The 25665-nt window shown below is 39.3% G+C and overlaps 1 protein-coding gene across 2 annotated transcripts in view; it reads right to left on the reverse strand.

The window, feature by feature from the left end:
- NELL1 (neural EGFL like 1) overlaps positions 1-25665 on the reverse strand; it is an 874069-nt gene that overhangs the window by 447791 nt on the left and 400613 nt on the right. For both annotated transcript variants that reach the window (XM_053899887.1, XM_053899886.1), the window contains exon 13: positions 20535-20660. In XM_053899887.1, the coding sequence (XP_053755862.1) occupies positions 20535-20660 (126 nt within the window). The remainder of the gene's footprint in view (positions 1-20534; positions 20661-25665) is intronic.

Below are 25665 nucleotides of genomic sequence, written 5' to 3' on the forward strand. Positions count from 1 at the left end.
TCCTGTGGCAAACTAATCACCAGCATTCACTGTGAATGCTAACCCAAATTATTTGCTTAACATATGAGTAGTAATATTCTTTCTAAACATGAATCACCCAACATTTAAACCCACATAATTTAGTCTTTAAAGTCAGTTTATGAATTTATATCTTATATACATACAAAAACATATATATTATGTATTATATATCATTATTATACTTACATTAGAAATGATTTTCAGAAGTAAATAGATACCATACTTGGGCTAGCATGCACAGACTAGTTGCATGAGGAAAAAGTTCCCACGTGAGGCATTCTGATATCTCTCCCTCCCTGCCAGCAGGTACTGGTTCCCAGATGCTCAGTGTGGCACTGCAGCCATGTTCACTTTGGCATCAAGACAACTGATATCATCAGAGGTCCCAGATAATCTTTTCCTTCTTAGCTAAGTTGCACAGCCTACCTGTTGCTAAGAAGCCCACTTAGGGACCATGACAACATGACAGCATTAGCTCTGTGCATTTCACACACGTAGTCCTCACCCTTTTACTAGTTACAAGAACAAAGCCAATTGATTGCAAAGCCCCAAAGAACATACTGCCAACCAGCACATACAAATTACTGACCTTCTTGTTTAAAAGCCTGTGGGTGTTCAGGGACCAATCGCATAATGTATTGGTCCTCTGCATGAAAAAGTCGGGGCTGTAAAATCCCTTTCTTTTCTGAATTATTTATCAACAGCAGGGAAAATGGAAAACTAAAAATGTACGCGTAAAGCAAAAGCAAGGCTCTTTCAGGTCCCTGGTTGCTTAGAGATATTTTTTGGCCCTGACTCTAGAGTTGCTACATTTACCCTGTAGAATTAAATGTGGGGGCCTTGTCAACAGTAATGGGACATGGGCACTGAATTCCCCACATGCTGTGTTCAAAGTGCTTCTTCCTGAACTCTGTTCTTCAAAAAGGGGTATTGTCCTAGTTAGTAATGGCTGGGGCCATTAAAGCTTCCCTTTCCATTTATAGGAAAAATACAGTAATGCCTCATTTATCCAATGGCCTGACTTCTATCATCTTAAATTCTTAGGAAGACAGCCATGACCCTGGGAAAGGAGACTCTGAGGTAAATAATGGCCACGAATCCCCCGTGCTTTATTCTACCAGAGAATACTAGAGACACTTGTAGGCTAGAGAAAGGCAGGTTAGATTTTACTGATTGAATAAGCCTTCCTATCTAATCCTGAGTCATTGAGTAGACAACTGTTCTTTCCATTTGCTGTGCCCACAGCCTGGAACACCGCTCTTCCAGATACCAGCGTGGTTTGCACCCTCCCTTCTCTCATGTCTTTGCTTATATGCTCTTTCTCAGGGAGACCCTTCCAGACCATCCCATATAAAAGTGCATCACGGGGCATCTGGGTGGTTCAGTTGGTTGGGCATCCGACTTTGGCTCAGGTCATGATTTCGCAGTTCACAAATTTGAGCCCACATCTGCCTCTGTGCTGACAGCTCAGAGCCTGGAGTCTGCTTTGGATTCTGTGTCTCCATCTTTCTCTTCCCCTCTCCTGTTCAGGCTCTCTCAGAAATAAACATTAAAAAAAAAAAATTTAACTGCATCATGGCCCATGCAGCACACCTATCTCCCTCCCCCGACCCCCCACCCCCGTCACTTCATTTCTCTCCAGAGTTCTTATCACTGCCTAGCATAGTCTAGATTTACCTGTTTATTGTTTGACTCCACCCAACTAGAACACGTGCCCCACTGATAACAAAGTTCTGTTTTATTCCCTGATATAAGCCTGCCTTCTATAACAATACCCAATGCTTAAATTTCTTAATTGACATTTGTTTCATGAATGAATGAATGAATGAAGTAAGGAATGAACAAATCGTTACCTGAGCTTAAAAGGCTGATGCGTGGGGCGTCTGGGTGGCGCAGTCGGTTAAGCGTCCGACTTCAGCCAGGTCACGATCTCGCGGTCCGTGAGTTCGAGCCCCGCGTCAGGCTCTGGGCTGATGGCTCGGAGCCTGGAGCCTGTTTCCGATTCTGTGTCTCCCTCTCTCTCTGCCCCTCCCCCGTTCATGCTCTGTCTCTCTCTGTCCCAAAAATAAATAAAAAACGTTGAAAAAAAAAATTAAAAAAAAAAAAAAAAAAGCTGATGCGTAATACGTGCTAAGGAAAACCACGGTACGTATTATTTCCAAAGCTGATTTAGTAAAAGTGATCTCTCCTCAATGGCATTTTCCCCCAATTTTTAAAAATTGTGGTAAAATACACCTAACATAAAATTTACCATCTTACCTAGTTTTAAGCGTATGGTTCACTAGTATTAAAGACATTCACGTTGGCGCTCGATCAGCAACACCATCCATCTCCAGAACCCTTTTTATCTTGTAAAACTAAAGCTATATACCCATTAAATAACTTCCCTCCCACCTAGCCTGTGGGCACTACCACTCTACTTTGCCTCTATGAATCTGACTATTCTAAATACCTGGAATCATACGATATTTGTCTTTTTGTGAGTGGCTTGTTTCACTTAGCATAATACTCTCTATGGTTTACCCATATTGTAGCAGGTGTCAGAATTTCCTTTCTTTTTAAGGCTGAATAACATTCCATAATATGTATATACCACATTTTGCTTTTCCAATTATCAGTCCAGGGACACTTAGGTTGCTTCTACATTTTTACTCTCGTGAATAAAGCTGTTATGAACACGGGTATGCAAATCTCTAAGAGCCTGCTTTCAATTATTTTGAGTATCTATCTAGAAGGGGAATTGCTGGATATGACTTTTTATCTATTTTTCATTTTTTGAGGAACTGTCAATTTTCCACAGTGGCTGTACAATTTTAACATTTCCACCAACAGTGCAGAAGAGTTCCATATTTCTCCACATCCTTGCCAATACTTCCTTTTTCTGTCTTACACCATTTTTTGACCCTCAGTCTTTCATTGAAACCATCATTTGTCAGGTTAAGCCATAAATAATAACACACACATTAAAGAAGCAAATATAAAAGGTAAAGAAAATTAAGATTTAAGGATAAATCCTATAATATGCCCCAAAGTAGAGAGCTAAGAGGAAGAAAGATGAAAAGAGATGAAATGGAATAAATTACATCCAAATGAGAGTAAATTTAAAACTCCAGCAGCTTCGATGGGGAGCCTGAGTAGCTCAGTCAGTGAAATGTCCAACTGTTGGTTTCGGCTCAGGTCATCATTTCACAGTTTCGTGTGTCTGAGCCCCATATCAGGATCTGTGCTGACAGCATGGAACCTGCTTGGGATTCTCTCTCTCCCTCTCCCTCTCTGCCCCCCTCCCACTAGCACTGTGTCTGTCTGTCTGAAAATAAATAAACAAACAAACAAACTACAGGAGTGTTGAAAGGTAAACATGACAGCCATGCCAATGCTATTTTGTGATTTGTTGATTTTCTAAATCCTAAAAATAGATAAAGGGCACAACTCTCTAGCCTCCCTCATGTCTTGGCTCCAAAGCCGTAAGCTGTTCCAACCTGCCCTAAAAAAAAAATAAATAAATAAGTGGTTTGCTTGAGGCCAAGAAAATCATCACAGGATATACTTACACTTGATTCCCTCCCCTCCACTGTAAGCTGCTCAGCCTAGGTGGCTATGACATGAATGTCATTTAATACCATACACTCTCTGGGTGAGACGGGAATTATCCCTTTATCCTCCCTACCTCACTAATAGGCAGGGATGATATCTGCCTCCTCTGATCAATGCCACATTTTTAACATAACGAAGTTAAAAGGACTACCTGCTTTGGGGGGAAAAATAGCTTTCTTGATGAGAAAATTTCCTAAGGTTTTGGATAATCCATAACCAAGATCTCTCTGGGCACACTGCCTCAAAAATTCATCAAAATTCATACTCAAATGACTATAATTTGAAAGCATTTTCTGATGTCCTTTAGGTCTCTAATATCCCAGCTATCTGAACCTTCTGATACTTTAATGCTTTCTCTACATTTAGCTTACCAATCAGAATGGGAAAATTAATGTCATAAGGGGGGAAAAATTGCTAGCTGATCTAGTATATACATACTCTTTAAATTTTAAAGGACAAAGAATTCAAATATCAATTTGGAAAATATACATCATAAACAAGGCAGGGGCTTACTGGAGCACCTCTGTCTTGTTACAAAGTCTTTCTTACATAACTAGGCAGGGTTATACCACCAAGGTATGTGCTATTATTTCACAGCTCTTTAGGGATCTACTCCTCCCTGAAATGTCCCTTAATGAATAAAACCTGAGAAGCTGACATCTCTCTCTCTCCATGAATCCTTAAGTATGTATACCCCTTGGGTAGGGCTGCTCTGAGTTTTGGGTTATAAATCACTCCTAAGCTAAAGTGAGGAAAGCATTGACCACTATCATAACAGAGGAAAAATAAAAACATGCATGTGATAAAGCTAAACAAAGACACAGAGGCAACTGGATGTTAATACTTCTCCAAATGGTGAAAGCTATAATCATGCATCCATAGCAAAGTATATTTTGTAGCCATGAACAGTTCTATTTTTTAAGTAACTTTACTAATCTGGGCAAAGCTCATGAAATAAGTAGAAAAATTAAACTATCAACTGGTAGCTGCAATGTGAATTTCAGAATGTAGAATACAGACATAGGCATAGAAAACTATATGGGAAGAAATATTCCAAACAGGGCTATCTGAATATCTTAATGTTACTGCAACATAAATATATTATAATTATGATCTCTTTTATAATTTTATTAAACTTGGTGTTTTCTTTATACATCTCTCTGTGTGCTACAAACTCCCTCGAAGGACATTTTTCAACTGCCAAAGTCCCCATCCTGGGTTCCAGTGTACACCAAGCTTCTGATCTTCCATGCTCCTCCTGAAAGCAATTGTGTCCTATGGCCACCCCAAAGGAGTAACTAGATGCCAGCCATCTGGTCTGATAAATGCCAATGGCATTCACAGTTTACGGGGCTTCCCTTTTCAGGAAACAAACTTAACTTTTTAAAGATAATTTACAGAACATATTACAGAGCTCTGGTCTACAGCAACTTACAACTAATAACTCCAGAAGGCAATTATTTTCCTTGAAATAAAAGAATTTATTCCTTGCTCATTATAAGCCACTGGAAAATCTACTTCTCAATGGTCTCCTTAACCCATCAGCATGAAGCATCTGACAACAAGTCTGTACATCCAGAGAATCTGGACACTGTCTATAGAGATTGAGTTTCTCAGGACAAGCAGCTTTCCAAATGTATTCCAAGGTACCATGGTGTCCTCTGAAGTGCTTCACGAGCCATTTGATGAGAAGAGGGAGGGTAAGGAAATTCCGCAAACAGGTTTTAGGGCTTCAATTTTAAGCACCATATAAAGTCAGTCATTGGGTTAGGCTCTTCCATATGTTGCAACCTTAAACACAACCCTCTCTCTTGGTGTTATAAACTGAGACATGGAACACTGAAAGGATCTCCCCAAGATCCCAAAAACTTGTAAATGGCAGACTTGAGAATAAAATAGGATTCTCTTGGCCCCAAACCTCAGGCTCCTTCTTTCTAATAAGTGGGTGATGGGCATTGAGGAGGGCACTTGTTGAGATGAGCAGTGGGTGTTGTATGTAAGCCAATTTGACAATAAATTATATTTTAAAATGAACATTTTTACCAAGTTAAAAAATATATAAAAAATAACAATGGTCATTTGTTACCAAGCAGCTGCAAACCATATTGCATTACCATTTTGAAGGCATCTTCAAAAGAGCTCTGAATAGAGGCTGCATTTGAATCTCTGGAATTAGAACTCCTGCATTTCTATCTCTGCTCTGCTACTCTCTAGCCTGTGATTATGGGTAATTCCTTAACCTCCCTACATTCTCAAGTCAAATTCCTCACCTGTAAATAGACACAGTAATGGCTACCATTTATTGAACATTTGCTTTGTGCAGAGCCCTCTTCTAAGCACTTTATAAATATTACTGCATTTGCTCCTTGCAATTCTGGGAGAAAGATGTGTCAGAAGTTGATTCAAGATGATACTGCTAACAAATGCCTGGACTTAAGGCAGCAAGACAAGCCTGTCTGACTCAGAGCCTTCTTCCTTTCCACTTCTACACAGGCAAGTACTAGGTCATTTTGTAGATCAACAAACACAGAGATGGATCTATTTCTAAAGCACTAGGTATCCTATTACTTCTCAATTCTTCTTTTGGAATTTCCCACCCAACATGAAAGTCAAACGCCTTCAAACACCTTCCTGTGGAAAACACATCTGTCCACCACGTAGTAATTAATACCTTTATTCTGGCACCAAGGCTCTTCCCCACGTTTATTGCCCATACCTCACAATTTAACATTTAGTTATATGCCCTATAAAATTATTCTCCTTAAATGTAAATTTTATGTCCCCCAAAGAGACCATAACCTCCTCGAGGTCAGGAACCATATCTTACATAATTAAGGAATGAGAATAGTAGTTTGCAAGGTTGTTATTAAACTCTTTTCAAAAGAAAACTTATTTGGAATCCCAGCTTCTCTGACTAAAACCTATTGAGCTAGTTAACCTTGATTTTTTAAGGTCCAAAGAAAACTGATGAGTTGGTGGAGTTGGTGATATTCATTCAGTGAGCTGGTAGCAGGATCAGGACTAGAATCTATGTTGCTGGATTCTCATCCAGTGGTTGCTTTGCCGTGGAAAATCCCAGGCCTGTTCCATCTCCCCTCTGCATCTCTGTCTTGGTCACAGTGCAGAAAAGAACTGGACCACACCTGAACCTAGAAGTCCTTCTGGGCAGGTGGAACTTACCCATCAGGTCACCTTCCAGGATCCAGCATCAGAATTCCAAGAGTCCTTTAACTGTCATGTTGGCCAAATTCTCCAGAAATATGCTGAAGCAAAGCCACTGCTTTACGTCTCTTTACTTCAGACCCATCATCTATGTCACTAAGGGCAAAAGGCATTAGCACTACCAAGTCATAAACATTTTTAAAAATTTAACTTAGTAGGATGAGAGAGGATTTGGACAAAATCAACTTATGTTACCTTTGTCTAGCATTTTCTGTTATTGTGATTAACATTGTTCTAATATTAAAACACAATGCAGATTCAGAGCATCATATTCTATTCCATAGAAAATCTGGACAATAAAAAGTATAAAGAAAAGATATCATATATACCCATCCACTCAGGTACTCTGTTACCTATTTCTTTGGGGGCTATTCCTTGCCTGAGTTTCTGTGTGTCTGTGTATGTGTGTGTGGGATTATGTGTGTTCATACATAATTTTTATTTACTATTTTAATTGGAAAGCAGTATACATGCTGCTTTGAATTTCATAATACACAGTGAGAATTTTCCATTGACACAGAATATTCTTCTAAAATTATTTTAATATTCATTGTATTTCCATATATGGCAATCTTGTCATTTATTTAATCAAACTTCCATTAGTTTATATTTAGGCTGCTTTCAGTTTCTTTTCTTATAAATAAATGGAATACATGGCTTTAATAAAAATCTTCTCAGGTAATTGTGACTGATTGTTTCCTTAGATAAGTCGCTATAAATATTTCTAGGCCTTTTGATAAACGGCCAAATTGCTTTCAAGAAAGTTTCTATCAATTAACATTCCTGTCAGCAATGTATGAAGGTGCCTATTTGTTGAACCATCTCCAGAAATGGGTGATTAAAATATATGTAAATATATGGTGTATATATATAGAGATAGATAGATAGATACACACACACAGAATCACATACCTAATTACATCTCTTTTAGTCACTCCTAAGCTTGCAAGTGTTTTCAAGACTCTGACTATTCTCTTAATAGACGCTGCCAGTTGCCTACACAATTGTAGATCCATATAAACACACATGTGTGCACAAAAACACACACCCCCTTCCCCTTTGTTGACAATGGAACACAAATTCATTTAGATATCAGTTAGCTAAGTACTAAAAAGGAAGCTGAGATCTACCCCAAACTTAGGGATAAATCTTGATTCAAGCTATTTCTTTTTTTCCATGTTTTATTAGTAGGTATATTAAACAGTTTTGACCAATGAAACATGAAAACAAATCTGCTGGGGACAGCCTTCTGATAAAGTTCTCTTTGATATTAAAAAAAAAAAAAAGTATTCTAAAAAGGGAATCCTCTTTCCCTTCTGACTTTGGGACACAATTATGTCAAAATGTGATGCTTGGAGTTACTTAGCCCTTTTGAGACCTTGAAGGGAGCTATATCAAGTTTCAAACTACCATGCTGAAAATAAAAACTCAAAAAAAAATCTGTGTTGCTGATGATGTTATGGAGCAGCTGAATTAACTAACTCTGGAAACACTGTCCCTCTAGACTTTGTTATGAGAGAATATATTTATCATTTAAGCCAGTGGAGTCTATTTTTTTTTCATTCTTTCAGCTACAATTATCTGAACTGATATGCCTACACTGTCCTACTTTATCCTTCACAACTCTGTGAGGATGTATAGAGGATACTGAAGAAGCAGCAGAGAACTCAAGTGGTTTTCCAATTCATAAAGCAAGTAAGTGGCAGAGCCAAAGCTTTCAGCCTGTAAAATTTATACACTAATTTATACACTAGATTTTTAACCATGAAAATTTAGAGCTTTCACTCCGGCCCAAGAATAAGTAATATATTCTCAATTACCCTGAAAAAAATCCTAAAATGCCTCACTATACCTTTAAAAAGTATAGAAATACCTATGCATATGCATTTACCAAAATCTTTGAGATGGAAACAAAGAATATAAGATAGCTTATTAGGTTATTAAAGAGAAATGTCTATTTATTGTGTCCACTCAAATGTGGACACAGCAGGGTTACAAGACCAGCCTCAATAATGTCATAAGTGCTAACGCATCCTTAATCAAACTCCTTTTATGTGAAAGCTTAATTGCGATTCTGCATGCACAATTCCAACAATAGAGTGTACAGAAATAGTAACAAGGCTTCCTGATGAACTTGGATCAAGGGCAACACAGTACTTAATAGGTTTGTGCACAAACACCCTGGGGGCAAGCCCCATCATTCATCCTAGCTGCTCTTCAGCAGTCAATGGTCCTAGATACTTTACAATAGTGCTGGTATAAGAACTCCCTCCCATTTAAACCTTGCAAAGAAGCCAAACACTGCACAAATCCTTCAGATTTATTTTCACCCTGAAACCTCAAGGGAAATGCCTTTCGGGATCCTAAGATATATTTGCTAATTAAAAAAAAAACACTTTAGCATTATTTTAACACTACTATTACTAAATGCAATAAATATTTGGCCTTTGACTTTTCCAGGATTACATATGGAAAACTGAAGTTGCCCTCGAACACCAAAAGTTCCATGAATTTTTACCCTACACAATGAGGAGCCTCTTCATTTTTTCCCTTTTTTCTCCTTTTGTTGACTTTGTTTCTTTCACATGCCATGGCAGGGAAGGAAGCCTAGTCACAAACATATGTGCAAGTAATGTATGTTTCTATAATTTCCTCAACTTAATGAATTTTTCTCATATTCTTCTGGACAAATAGGGTCGTATAAATGCTGTCTCGGTCATTTTGAGAATTCTCTTCTTCCATCAGGTTGTGTCATGACTCTAGGGGACTCCAAATGAGCAAGACACTGGCAGAGAAGAAGTCTACTTCTTTACCCAGAGAACACAGGTCGCCCCAGAGAGGTCATCTATCTTTCGAGCTCTTTGAAGCATTACAACAATCATGTCACAGAAGATTCAGAATCTCCTCAAAAGGCCCCACCAACAGAGGCATCCCATAGCCTCTCTCTCTCTTCAGTCCTATTTTTTATTTGTAACTCCAGTATAGTTAACATACAGTGTTATATTAGTTTCAGGTGTACAATATAGTGACTGAACAATTCCATACATCAGCCAGTACTCATCACAACAAGTGCACTCCTTAATCCCCATCACCTATTTTACCCATCCCCCCACCTACCTCACCTCTGGTTCTCTGTATTGGTTCTCTGTAGTTGAAAGTCTGTATCTTGCTTTGTCTCTCTTTTCCTCTTTTGCTCATTTGTTTCTTAAATTCCACATGAGTGAAATCGTACAGTATTTGTCTTTCTCTGACTGTCCTAGTAGTTCACTGAGCATTTTATGCTGTAGCTCCATTCATGTTGTTGCAAATGGCAAGATTTCAGTCTTATTTGTGGCTTACTTATGGTATACATACACCACCTTTTTATCCATTCATCTATCAATGGACTCTTGGGCTGTTTCCACAATATGACTATTGTAAACAAGGCTACAATAAATAGAGGGGTGCAAATTAGTGTTTTTGTATTTTGGGGGTAAATATCCAGTAATGTGATTTGAAGAAGTTCTTTACTGTTTTCCACAGTCATTGCACTAGTCTGCATTCCCACCAAAAGTGCAAGTGGGTTCCTTTTTCTCTATGTCTTCGTTAATACTTGCGTTCTTTTTTTTTTTTATTAGTAGCCATTCTGACAGGTGTGAGGTGCTATCTCATTGTGGTTTTGATCTGCATTTCCCTTATGATGAGTGATGTTGAGCATCTTTTCATATATCTGTTTGCCAGATGGATGTCTTCTTTGCAGAAATGTCTATTCATGACTTCTTCCCATTTTTTAATTGAATTATTTGCTTTTTAGGGGTTGAACTGTATCATTTATTTATATATTTTGTATAATGATCCTTTAACAGGTCATTTGCAAATATCTTCCCCCATTCTGCAGGTTGCCTTTTAGTTTTGCTGATTGTTTCCTTTGCTGTGCAGAAGCTTTTTATTTTGATGTAGTCCCAAAAGTTTACTTTTGCTTTTGTTTCCCTGGCCTCAAGAGATATACCTAGAAAATACTGCTATGGCCAATGTCACAGAGACTACTGCCTGTGTTTTCTTCAAGGATTTTTATGGTTTCAGGTCTCACATTTAGGTATTTAATCCAATTTGAATTTGAAAGTGGTTCAGTTTCATTCTTTTCATGTTGCTGTCCATTCTTCCCAACAACATTTGTTGATGAGACTGTCTTTTCCCTTTGCATATTCTTTCCTCCTTTGTTAAAGATTTATTGACCATATAGTTGTGAGTTTATTTCTGGGTTTTCTGTTCTGTCCCACTGATCTATGTATCTTTTTGTGTGTGTGTATGCCACCACCATGCTGTTTTGATTACTACAGCTTTGTAATATAACCTGAAGTCTGCAAAAAGTCCAGCTTTGCTTTTCTGTTTCAAAATTCCTTTGGCAATTCAGGTTCTATATACATTTTAATACTTTTTTGTTCTAGTTCTGTGAAAAATGCTGGTGGCATTTTGACAGGGATTGCATTCAATGTGTAGACTGCTTTGGGTAGTATAGACATTTTAACAATATTTCTTCTAATCCATGAGCATGGAAAGTCGTTTCACTTCCTTGCATTGTCTTCAATTTCTTTCATCAATGTTTTATAGTTTTCAGAGTATAGTTTCACCTCTTGGTTAGGTTTATTCCTAGGTATCTTATTACTTTTGGTGCAGTTGTAAATGGGATTGTTGTCTTAATTTCTCTTTCTACTTCATTATTATTGTATAGAAATGCAACAAATTTCTACATATTTTGTATCCTGCAACTTTACTGAATTCATTTATCAGTTCTAGCAGTTTTTTGGCAGTCTTTCATGGTTTTGTGTGTGTGTGTGTGTGTGTGTGTGTGTTTACAGAGAGAGAGTGCAAGGGAGAGGCAGAGAGAGAGGGAGAGAGAGAGAATTCCAAGCAAGCTCCATGGTGTTAGTGTGGAGCCTGACGTGGGGCTTAATCCCAAGAACCGTGAGATCATTACCTGAGCCAAAATCCATAGTCGGACACTTAACCGACTGAACTACCCAGGTGCCGCTCGTGGGGTTGTTTTTTTTTTTTTTTTTTCCTATATAATATCATGTCATCTGCAAATAGAGAAACTTTTACTTCTTCCTTCCTGATCTGGATGCCTTTTATTTCTTTTTGTTGTCTGGTTGCCATGCGTTGGACTTCCAGTACTATGTTGAGTAAAAGTGGTGAGAGTGGACATCCTTTTTTTGCTGCTCACCTCAAGGGGAACACTCAGTTTATCCCCACTGAATATGAAATTTTCTATGGGTTTTTCATACATGACCTTTATTATATTGAGGTATGTTTCCTCTAAACCTACTTTGTTGAGGGTTTTCATCACGAATGGATGTTGTAATTTGTCAAATGCTTTTTCTGCATCTGTTGAAACGATCATATGCTTTTCATTCTTTCTCTTCTTGACGTGATATATCACATTGATTTGTGAATATTGAACTCCCCTTGCATCCCAGGAATAAATCCCACTGGATCATGGTGAATGATTTTTTTTTAATGTACTGTTGGATTCTGTTTGCTAAGATGTTGTCTTACATATCCCAGAATGCAGCCCTGGAGGCAGGGCCCTTCCTCCAGAAACTGTCCAAGTCTCTTCCTTCATTACCTCCTGACCCTATACTACCCACTCTGGTTTTTCCAGTCTATAGTAGAAAGGACAATTCTCCTCCCTTTGGATTCTTCTCTGACATTCTCTGATTTACAAAAAGCAGACTGCATAACAGAATTACCTGGACCTTTAAACAAACTGAAGCCAGGTCTCAATCCTACACCAAATGAAAATCCAAAGTTCTAGGAGTAGATCCCAATACTGACTTTTTCCTCCATGTATGTATGTATGTGTATATATATATATATATATATATACATATATACTTATATGTATATATATATACACACACATATATACGTATGTATATGTATATATATGTATATATGCTGAGAACCTCAGCACTAAAACATTAGGATTTTGGAATCCTGCTTTTGTACTTTTGTGCTTTTGTCACATCGCTCCTCTAGATGGGGAGGTAGGTAACACCGTCAACCACTTATTTAAAGTAAGGGAAGAAAAAAAGGACATACTGGCCAAACAAATCAAAACAAAGGGAAAATGTCTCATATTGATTATCAGAGCTTTTGGCTGGGTTATGGAATATCCAAAAGTACAGGTCTTATTTTGACTCTCCTTATTCAATATATCAATAAATGTTCTTGGTCATCTTTAATAAAAAGTAGATTTGCATCCTAAAGCATCTGATACAGCATTTTCCACTAAAGTGAAGGCAGTCTACAGATCCATAGCTGGAATGTCATTCTTAAACCCGGATCACCTCTTCTGAGACTGAGAACCAAGCAATTAGTTATCTGTCCCTTTAATGCTGCCAAATAGTCAAAAGTCATTAAGAACAAGCATGTCCAAAACAAGCACATGCTGTGTGTTCTATAGGTAAGGATAATCAGTATGAAATTTACTACCATGCTCTTTCAAGTTGCAGAATGTTGTGTTTTGGCCCTATTTCATATGGCTCTGCTCAATAAATAAAAAATCAGGTACCTCATAGTTAAAGTGTTCTGTGTATCATCGTTAGGAAAAAAGCATTTTCCAGAAAACGTTTAAAATTTCTAACAGTTAATTTTTTCTCCTAAGTGTTTTAAACTGTTGCCTCACTTCTTTTCATTACAAGGTACTTAACTTAAACCATTAAGTTAATAGACTATTATTTATCTCTAACTTCAACTAAGCTTACTTGAAGTATTTCAAACATACACTTCCTTGCCAATATCAAGAAAATAAAAATCCTTTTAGTGAGGTAATAGAAATCACATGGGATATATGTTATCTCACTTGTTCCCTTTATTTCTTACCTTCATGGGAAGTTTTTGGCATAAAAATGAATGCTTCCCCATTACTGTCAAGTACCTGTCTTATTGCTGCGGCTTTTGTCATAAATCACAAGTATCCTCCTTTAAAGCTGCCTGAGTATCCAATGATAACGTCTTATCAAACAACCTCAACATAGGGAGTTTAACTGGGGATAAATGAAGGTCAGAGACCAATAAATCAAGCAGGCTGACCACTCCAAAAATCAAAAGGTACAGAGAAGATAAAAAGCACCCCACCAAGTCAATTTCAGGGAATCCTCCCGTTTCAAAATTCACAAAAGAGCAAGGGCAACTCGGGGTTCCCTTACAGGAGAGAAAGTGATTTAGACTCACACAGATTCTAAGGCAAAAAACTAGTCCAGTGTCAAGAGTCCAATGCTTCAGACTTCACCCTTTCAAAGGGCAATGGAAACTTTCCTGGAAAAAAGTACAGAGCCTCGTCTATAATATATGGTCATGTCAGGGAATCCCCAGCCTCTAAGGGTAAAAATGAAATTACAGTACATTTTAAGTTACAGGCAAGCATTCTCAGTGTTGAACCCTCCTAACTTTATTATCCCATGACATAGAATTTCTTTTTCAATTTTAACAAGATAAAGAAGGACGAAAGAGTTAAAGCTTCTTTTCTGTTTGACATACTGTCTTTCCCCTCCGGCATCAGGTTTGGCATCTATTTATTGTCTCAGGTGCAACCTTTCTGAAAGGGCTGTGGTTATCGGCATAAACCCTGGAAGTTATTTCAGGATTTCTCCTTTGAAACTTGTAAGAGACAAACAGCTAACATGGGATTAAACACCCAATACTCAACTAAATTCTAAAACTTTCAAGAGGGATTGATTTGGCAAACACTGGAATATTTTTGAGAGTGAATGTACATTTGAGTTTTTTCATGTGAAGATGTTGCCTCATTAACCATGAACTCTCTGGGCACAGAGGTCATTTATCACTATTCTCAACCACCACATTTCCTAACACTCATGACTGACACTAATTATGCATCAGATTCATGAATGGATGAAGCAATCAGTTATTGAATAATCAATCTATTACCAAAGTTACTAGATAATCTTTAACTCTAGGCTAATTTTTGGTTGAATACAACTTTTCAGTATTCCTACTGACTTCTAGGAAGCTAAATGGCATCCTAAAAGAAAGAAAAAAGTGACCTAGACATACTTAGAAGACCAACTCAACAGTGACAGAGAAACTGATCCAGGACAGAGTCTAGGATGATCTTTGGAATTCAGGAATGCCAATAATGAGAAACGCTCTATCAGGAACGTGGGGCAAACAAAGGATGTCTTCAGGCCTGTCAATTTCTCCCAGAAATTTATCTTTGGAAAATGAAACATCTGAAAAGACATCTTACAGTGGCCGATAGGTAGTACATACCTTACTTACTACCACATGCAAATGATCACTTAGAGGAAGAAGTCTTCTTTGCCAATAAAGAAATGAGAGAGATTGGCGGTGGGGACCTAATCTACCTTGGAGAGTGAAGAGCACCTTTGCCCTAACAGGCTCACTTTCAGGATGCCAAGGTAAACATCAGAGTTCCAGCTTAATATGAAAGCACGTAATGGAGGCCTTGGAATCTGGTCTAGAGGAGAAATGGCAGGGAGAATGCTTGTCTCTTAGCTCTCCTCACTAGATCCACATTCCACACTGTAAAATCCTAAGCTAATCCACTCAGTGCATGCTAACAAGCCCCAGGAAACTCCAATAGCTCCTCTTGGTTTGCAAAAAATATTCCAGACACTCTGTTCTAGAAATCAAGCACCTTTTCCTTATTGCATTTTGCTTGTCCTTCCATCAGAGCACTTAGTACAGAAGTGCTTAATATCTTTATCCTTTTGAGACTACTTTCCCCAGCACATTGTGAACTGCTGTTTAAAAAAAAAAAAAAAAAAAAGGTTATTTTAATGAACAGCTTCTCGTGTCAAAGGAAACAAAGTTTGTTGAGAATCTATTAAGTGTAAGTCACTATGGTATTCATTAGCACTGTTCACCAAATATTTTGGTTTTCTAACCCTTCCAAGCACAAAGTAGGAATTGTATTTCCTCATCGCCTTGTAGTTAGTTAGGTACTGGTGATTAGTTCTAGTCAACTAGCAGAGGATAGAAAGGGTATGTTGTTACTCCCTGACAAGAACATATAACAACTGTTACAAGACCCTCCAGGCTCTCTTTTCCCCATCTTGGCAATATTCCCAATACTGACTATTCCATCAGTCAGTATTATGATTACTACAATCAGTAGTAATTATGATGAGCAGAGCACGCTGTTGACCAGTGAAAAGCAAACAAAACGTTGTTATTTTAAATCAGTAATATTTGGGGTTTTCACAGCAAGCAGAGCACGCTGTTGACCAGTGAAAAGCAAACAAAACGTTGTTATTTTAAATCAGTAATATTTGGGGTTTTCACTGCAGAACATCCTATCCTGATGGCACTTATGACAGTGCCACGATAAATGTTTTCACATATAAAATTTGGTGTCCTCAATAATCTAACAGTTAACGATACAGCAGATATGAGCCATTTTTATATAAATGAAATTTAGAGAGGTACATAGCGCAAGCCTAAGTAGTTTTGCACATTCCTTCATTCAATAAGCATTTGCTGAGCACTGCTCTCTGCCCAGCTATGTTCTCTACCTCACCCCACAGCCCCCACCCCTCCTGCCCCCTGCCCTTGGCTGTTTTAAATAGCCAAGATAGGTAGTGAGCAAACGGGAAAAGATTGCGGCTCCCGGATGTTACGTTCTAATAAGAGACAATTTTTGAAAATCACATATAAAAAATGAAAATTCTACATGGTGATAAGTGATAAAGAATTACAACCAGGAGATAGGATAATGGGTGGCTAATTATACAAATCAGAGAAAGTCTCTCTGGGCCTATCATTTTTAGGTTGACACCTGCATGACAAAGGAAGAGCCAGTTATGGGGATATCAAGAGGAAAAAACTTCTGAGACAGAGCTCACGCAAAGGTCCTATGGGAAAACAAGCATGTTGAATGGGGGGAAAAAAAATAAAAAACCTCCAAAAGTCAGTGTGGCCACCACATAATGGACAAGGATGGAATTGGTACAAGACAAAGTAATAGGGACAGGAAAGAGAATAACCACATAGGGTTTCATATAAAAGTAAGTATGGATTTGATTTTCTGTGTAATAGGACACTACATGAGAAGTTTAAGCATATTTGAAAATTCTTATTTTTAAAACTTTGCTCTGGCTACTGAATGAAGAGTGAGTTATAGTGGAGCAAGAATGGAACACAAAGTCCAGTGTGGTGTCAGGGGTCTAGTAGTTTGGTAATAAAGCACATAGGCAGAAGTGCACACATTTAGGACAGGATGTAGAGGGTAGAGTAAGACTGGTGTTTGGACTGAAGGTGGAGGGGCAAGAGAAGGAAAGGAGTCCAGTATAACTCCTAGCTTTCTGGCTTGAAAAACTGGGTAGATGAGGCTTTCATTTGCTGAGATGGGGAAAATTGAAAGAGGAAGTTTACCAACATGGAAAGAAATCCAGAGGTCATTCTTAAACAGTTAATATGAAATGCCTCTTAAACATCTACATGTGGGTGTCAGTTTGATAGGATTCAGAAGCTCAGAAAAAAATACTGTACTCGATAGAAACTGAGAAAGTATCGACGGAGTGCTGTGAAAGTCCTACATGATATGAAGGCATCTAAAAAGTATATGTAGGTGAACAAAGAAACAGGATCCAGGGCAGAGCTCTGCAGCACTCTAACCTTTAAAAATGTGAAAAGAGAAAGAAAAACAGCTAGGGAGCCTGGGCAGGACCGGCAGTGACGAAGAAAGACAATCAGGAAATAGGGAAAGGCAAGAAAATAATGTGTTTAAAAGAGAAAGGTGTGGTCAACGCTCAATGCTGTTGAGAGGTCCCAGAAGATAAGAACACTGGACTTAACAAAATGGAGTTCAAGGCTGACCTTGATAAACACAACCTCTGTGGAATAGTGAGCATGAAAGCCTTCTGTGGAGGAGGTTAAGGAAGGTATGCCAGGTGAGCAAATGTAAACGAGGACAGTAATCACAATTAAGAAGTTTTGCCATGAATAAAAGCAAAAAGATGGGGCAGCAGGCAGGATGGAAACTGGGATCAAAGAAAGTTTCTTAAAGAAAAAGACCTTACTCCCAATTCCAACCTATGGAAATTCCAAATCCCTCATCAAGACTTCAGAAACTCCTAGAAGGAAACTGTTGTGATAGTGATGTAGAAGTTTACGTTGGGCACGTGGATAAGGGACAGGAGTAATTACTTCAGAGTGAGTACCTCTGTCTCTGAGGTCTCAACATCCTATACACACATTTCTGCTGTGTATACCATGTTAACTTTAAGTCCACCAGGGTAGAAGGGGAAGGGCTCATCCAGCATGCAGGATAGGTACACTTTGCTGCAGATTTGAAAGGCATAAGGAAAACTTGCATTGCCTACTGAATAGCAAAACAATGAAAAAACCTCACATTATATATTCCCACCCTTAAAAGTCCTTTCAGTTCTCCTTCCACAGGGAGGTTTTCAATGGTCCTCTGTCCTTCACAGCACCTGGTCTTCTGTTCTCCGACTAGTGACTGTTCTCTGACTCCCTCTTGTTTTTCTTTCTTTCGCTCTAACTTACCCATTCCCTCTGATACAAAACATACACACACAAAACAAAAACTTCGTGCATGTATGATGTGTGTTTGTACAGGTTTTTTTTTTCTGCAGAGCTACACAGTATCTTGTTTTGTTTTGTAGGGGGGATGCTTGGGTACCCACTGATACCCACATCCTTATCTTTTGCTTTGTAAAAGCAGTTGTGGAACCAGTTCTATAAACAATACATTTTCCATCTCGTTCCATATATAAACCACCAGGCAGGGCACCTATCCCTAAGAGGCTTTCAAGAACCACCAAGCTCTGGTCTTCCTCCCTTAATGAAAAAGTAAAAACAGGCAATATTCTGATATGATTTCAACAAGCTCTTTCTACACAGAAGGACCTTCATCAAGGTTTATCAAGTTGCATGATATGTGATGCTGTGTTGGGAGAATACTCACTGGTTCCTTCTAACCATAGGGTTACAGTAAATCAGGATGACCTGGATTTACTAAGAACAGAGAAACCATCATAGAGAACATCAGATTTTCATATTGTGTTGGTTTACAGGTCGCAAAGAGTTTTGTGCCCCTGTTAAAATGTTTAGATCTCAGCATGCTATGTTTACACAATCTCTTTTTTCTCCAGGAACTTTAGTTATACTACATAAAAGATAGATAAATGAGACTGGCCACCTGTGGCCATCAGAAACCTGCATCAATCTGGAATCACCAGCTCCTTAGCCAAAAAATAGTAACCTATACATATACAGAAATAAATGGAAAAGGTTGCATGGACATATAAACATGCTTCCCTAACTTTTGCAACTTTCTGCACTTCTGAAAAGGTCACTTGCAATAAAATACACTGACAGTGGCTGTCCATTCGGAGTGAAAAATTCAGTGTAAAAAAATTTTTTTAATTTTATTTATTGTTGGGGTACCTGGGTGGCTCAGTCGGTTAAGCGTCCGACTTCAGCTCGGGTCATGATCTCACAGTCCATGAGTTCGAGCCTCATATGTCGGATTCTGTGCTGACAGCTCAGACCCTGGAGCCTGCTTCAGATTCTGTGTCTCCCTCTCTTTCTGCCCCTCCCCTGCTCGTGCTCTCTGTCTCAAAAATAAATCAAAACATTAAAAAAATTAAAAAGCTTATTTATTTTTGACAGAGAGAGAGAGCACAATGGGGGGAGGGACAGAGAGGCAGAGGGGATAGAATCTCAAGCAGGCTCCAGGCTCTGGGCTGTCAGCACAGAGCCCGACGCAGGGCTTGAACTCACAGACTGCGAGATCATGACCTGAATCGGAAGATGGAAGCTTAACCGACTGAGCCACCCAGGCGCCCCATGAGTGAAAAATTCAGTCTATATGCAAACGTTATTGGGACAAATGAAGATGCAGGAGTCAAGGAAAGGTACAAAATGACTGACATTTTATGTTTAAGGGGCAGTTTTCTTACAGGTTACAAACTGGTTAAAGATATTTGACCAAAAGAAGAACTTTCTACAATCCCTAACCAATTTACAGTTCATATCTCAATATACATAACTGGAAGTATATTGGACCCCCCTCCCCCCGCCACCAAATGCCTCACAAAGCCAGCATTACTCAATGAAGGCACTGACCACACAACCCTGCAGTTCCAGTTTAGTGCTGACAGCCCCGCCGTATAGGGGAGACACCATCGGTATTTGTCAATCAAGAGTCTTGAGCAGCTCCCCTATTTGTCCAATCTCTACTCACCAGATACTCCTTCTCCCCCTCTAAATCGAATCTTTGTCTTTTCCAGTGGGAACAAAGTACATTTTCTTATATACGAAAACATTTTATCATGATGGAAGGAAAATAGATGGATCCTTTTCTATTCTTAAAACTGATGTCTCTACATCCCTCAACGTTACTATAGGCAACGGGGGACTTCAAATTCAAATCAAAGACCCGAGCACGCATGCGCGCACGCACACGCACGCACGCACGCGCACACACACACACACACACACACACACACACACACACACAGATACTAGGAGTAGAAATAAATTGCGCAGATAAAATTTCTTTCATCACTTTTTTCTCTAAAGGTGAGGGTAAAATAATGCAAGAGAAAAACCAATTAGGTGACAACACTTGGATCTAAATTTAACAAAACACAGATGGGGCAGAGAAGGGCTGAATCAGAAAAACAGTGTTGGTTCTTCAGTCTCACCTGTACAGGAAAAGTCATCCACGCGAATGTATCCCGGGACACAGTCACAGCGATATAACCCAGGCAAGTTGACACACACAGTATTGGCATGACAGTAATGCATCTTAGCTGCACACTCATCAATATCTGAAGGAGGAAAAAGAAAAAAAGAAGCAATATCACAGTGAGGTGAATGACGGAACTATCATGTAACCATGTTGCAATGAAATTTAAAAAGGCAAATGCCCAACAAAGCTAAGAGAAAATGCAAGATGCATTAAACACAAAATCTTAAATGCAAATTCAGCTGCATTCAAGTGCATCAGATCCCATCTTGAGCTGAAAGTATTTCCAGAAAGATGCACAGTGAGACGCAACAGCTAAGAAACCTAGAGGTATGAAGACTGAATCTACTATTACTAATCCCTCACCACGGAGGATGCTGGATTTAAACATCCAAAATCAAGGAGTTCTATGTCCAATGAGTTGATGCCAATTAATATTTATTAGATGTCCACTGTACATGGTGTAGCTTTTATCAGGGAGATCAAGGGAATCCAGGCTTCTCTGCTCATGTGTCTTACTAAGACATGCTTTAATCCATCTGTTAAAAAATGATGGTGCAGCCAGTTTCTCCCATGGTGTATTTTGAATACAGACAGCAGCTGTAGTCTAATGCAAACTGATGCCTTTCATCCCTTGACCTGGAGATTCATCCCATGAGACAGAATAATGGGCTGATTCAGCAAAAACATCTTTTTCTTTCTGGAACAGAGATCAGAGCATCCCCTACTTTCTCATAAGCATTCATGGGAAGAATGAGAATCACCTACAACCTTAGTACAGAGTTTAATTGAGTCTTTTCTGGAAGTTGTTTTCAGAAATGGCTTTACGTTCATTTTACTCAGACTGCTTATGTGTGAAGGAGAGGAACAGGGAGCAGCACAGTGTAAGAACCTAAGACAGACAATGTGAGTTCTGGTTCTTCCACTGACTAGCCTGTGACTTCCATTTAACCAGTATGAGTTCCAGAATTCTCATGAATTGGTCATGCAGGCCAGTTCTGAACCTACATCTTTAAACTCCTTATCTAATTTAATCCACAAACAATTCCACAATCACAGTACAGCACTACCCACAATTTGCAGTGTAGACAACTGAGGCTTAGAGAGGTTAAATATGTGGCAAAAATATATACCATCCTGTTAGAACATGCTACACCCAGGAGTGGAACTCAGAAGTCAATCTTTTATGATGATTTACTTAATGAAAGCACCTTGAAGATGATAGTCAACCACAGTGTTACTATTAAGGTAATCACTGAAGTCCTAATACGCTTCATGTGTAGAAACAGAAGACAAAAACACCTATAATCTCACTTATCTATATTAAAAGTAAAAGTAGATTGACTTACTTCCTGATAAAACACACTGAAGTAACACCAGATTCTTTTAAGCACTAAACATCTCTCAGCCTATAAACAAAAGTTATTGTGCAGTAATCGAGGTCCTAGAAGGACACTTGCAGTTAGCAAGACTTCCATAACTATAAAGAACAAAACACCAGAAATTAGAGAAATGATTCAGGCAATAAACCAAGTGTTATACTTGCACAAGATCATGTGCTTTCAAAGGTGATCCAAGACAATGCACAATTAAAATAAATGGACAAAAGGAATATTAAAACTATATAATAAGATTACATCAAGCTAAGGTGTGGAGGGAACTCTCCCACAAACTTAAGACAGAATAGTAACTGCACATGAGCATGAGATATTGTTTGGATCTCTCTGGCACCCAGGACATTAGAATTCTTTTAACAAGTCGGCTCCTGGCATCATTTAAGCATTTTTGCTTCACACACCGGCGGATACCATAAAAGTCAAGAGGAGTATTTCAGGAAAGGACTAACGATTATTTTTGTCACCTGCTGAATAAGATAAAGACATAACTAACCACTGGATTTGGCAAGAAGTAGTTCACTGCTGACCTTGACCTAATAAGAGTAGATTTGGGAAAGTGGAAGAGAAAAGCCTGACTGGAGTCCATTAAAGAGAGAATGGAAGATGAGGGAAGAGAGAAAAACAAGGCAAACTTTTTGAGATTTTTTTTTTCCCATAAGGAAAAATGGAGGAGCAGCTCTGGGGAGACTTGGTGTAGAGAGAGTCTTATTTACAGATGGAAGAGATCACAGCACATTTGCAGGCTGTTGGGAAGGATTCAATACAAGTGAAGCAAACTGATGATGTTGAAGAGAGAGATCACTGTAGGAGCAAAGTCCTGGGGAAGAAGGCAAGAGGGACTGTGCTCCAGCATGCAGATGGAACACATCACCTTCAAAACAAGAATGAAGCTGAGAGAAGCAAAGAGGTGGAGATGGCTGGCTTATTCGGTGGCTGGGAGACAAAGTAGTTCTCCCTCACTTATTTTTATTTTCTCAGTGAAATGCAAAGAGAGGGTAACATTTGAGAATCAAGAAAGGGAGGGCATATCGGATATTTAAGGAGAGAGGAAATGGTATTAAAAAACAGTCATTTTGAAAAAAAGGAACAAAAATTTACTAGAGCATGTGGGAAGGTGGCTGAAGAGCTACTGTGATTTGCAGTCAAAAGTGCATTAAGTGACAGCAGTCAGCATGGCCATGTGTTTTCTCCAGTCTCATTCAGATATTTTGGGGCAATAGCACGGTAGGTGGAAAGTTAAAGGAGTTTTTATGCAAATATAATGGGTAAAGACAGATACGAGGGAATTGAGGGTATTAAGAAGGAGGTGATGATAATGAAGTAGGAAGGAATCTCGGCTATTGAAGAGAGATGTGAGGACATGAAGAAGGAGGTAGACAGCTGTAAATGCATTAAAATTAGGGGTGGACACTGTGTTACACTCGTGAGATCTCACTTCAGAACTAAAGAATTTAATCCCCCAGCTAAGGGGAGTACTGCCTGCTAACAATCTTCAGCTGTTATCCTTTTTAGGAAATTGTCCTTGGCCAATGAGAGATTATAGTCACAGTCACACTTCCATCCTGGGAGCGACCTACAAAGACTAGTTCTCATTCATCCCGAACTCAAGAGAATTCTAAAGGACCATCCAGATTTCAGAGCACTGAGACTGAGCTAACTTTTCCCTCTGCCCAATCCTACATTCTTCCCTTCCCCAGAGGCATTCATCCCTACAGCACTCTCTAATAAACTTCCTGCACTCCAGTCTCCATTGCCAAGTTTGCTTCTGGGGGAACCCAAACTGCCGCAGCAATCCTAATGGAGGCAAGGTGTAGTTATAGTGAGGGTCTAGAACACATGAGCTAGAAAGCTAGAGGAGGGGTTACAAAGCAGTGTGCCTAACATTAATATTTTGAAAGTGATTCAGTTATTGATGATTACAAGGTCTTTCCCAGGACTATGGGGGAGTGGAAGAATAGATCATTGTAAGTGAGAGGCTGGGAACACCAAGAGAAGCCAGGCACTGGAGGAAGTTGGTTGACATTAGTGCTGTTCAGCGAACAGATATTAACAGTTTTCCTCCTCCTGAGCACATCACACAACTGTGCTTCCCCATCCTCTTGGAAGCTAAGCAGAGCTGTATGAGTGATCATGAAGTCTGAACAAAGCACAACACTTCCAGGTGGAAATATTAAGAGCCAGCGCCTGACTTACCCCATTTTCTTGTTCTGGCGTTGGGAATCATGGAAGCACAAAGATGGAGACTCTTTGAGCCTGGGTCCCTGAGTGAGGCATAGGCAACCAGACAAGCTTGGTGAACATGTTGCATGAACTAGAAATATGCTTTCACTGATTTAAGCCATCGAGCCCACCCTGGCTGGTATAGAGGGTGACTAAGAACAGCATCTCAAAAATGAGATCCTTAAGCTTGATCTTAAAAGATGCACAGAAATTCACCACGTAGAGACTGGAGGCAGGGGGAAAGAAGGGAAACTACAGAGACTAAACTTTTTGTCTGTGCAGAGTCAGGAAGGGAGAGAATCACTGAGTCGTGAACATTAATTAGCCCTCTGCTAAGCCCTGAAGCAGAGGATGAACAAAATGCCACCACAAACCTCGCAGCCTGGCAAGACATTGAGCAAAACTTGTTAAGTCCTACCAAGAATGTGAGATCTTTTACCAGGGGGCTTTGATCCAGGCTGAGAGGGCCAGAGGAGCAGTCTCTGTGGAAGTGAGGCTTCATCCAAGACCTAAAACACAAGTCCAACAGGTAAAGGGGAGAAGAATAACATACCAGACAGAGAAGAATGTTTGAGAAGCATTAGAGGAAGGAGCTTTGTCTGTTTAAAGCACAACTGGAAAGATAAGCTCAGGCCAGATCCTGCTGAGCCATGTGGGCCATGGGAAGGAGTCTAGACTTTAATCAGGGTGGTGACATAAACCAATTTCTGTTTTTAAAATATCAGTCAGCTGTACTGAAGAAAATGGATTGGAGCTGGGCAAGCTGAAGGCTAAACACGTTGGTATTTTACTCAGAGAGACGGCCACACGGAACTCCATCTCATTCTGCCGGGGTGCCCAGGCATTCTTTAAAATGAGAAACTAGTCAGGACTTGCCTTAGAGGCAATTCAATCTTCAGCCCATGGGCCACAGCCACCAACCAGGCTGCTGACTGCAATGAGTGTTTCCCTGTCATGGACCCTTGTCAGCTCCACCCAGAGAGAAACTCCTGCTTCATTTCCCTGAGGCCTCTGGATAACTAATGAGAGGTATCTGCCTCATCTAGATTTGAAGGACTTACTTGACTGCAACAAGCTTATTTTGATTCAAACAGCCGAACCATTGCTCTGTTTCATAGATTTCAAAGGCCCTAAATAAAACTATTTTCAAAAACAGAACAAGGGGATGGTGAGAAAACCCCAGTGAGAATTTCTCCCATAGACTTACCCAACCTTTACTCTCTACATGCATGGGGTCTCACACAGGACCCCGGGTCATACATCCCTGCTGCTATGGTGAAGTGTCTCAGTTGGTTTCGTTTTCAATTCATATCACTGATAATCTCAGCTCTTGCATATGTCCTAATTTCCAGGTACCATTCCAGAAACAGACAGCACCAAATAAAGCAGAAAGGTTGATGAATGTACCAGAAAATTCAACTGTTACAACCTTATCTTTGTTGCTTATCCCCCATCATGCAAACACCAAAT

The sequence above is a fragment of the Panthera pardus genome, unplaced genomic scaffold, assembly GCF_024362965.1.
Source record: "Panthera pardus isolate Hobbes unplaced genomic scaffold, ASM2436296v1 HiC_scaffold_12, whole genome shotgun sequence".
NCBI classification, from domain to species: Eukaryota; Metazoa; Chordata; class Mammalia; order Carnivora; family Felidae; genus Panthera; species Panthera pardus.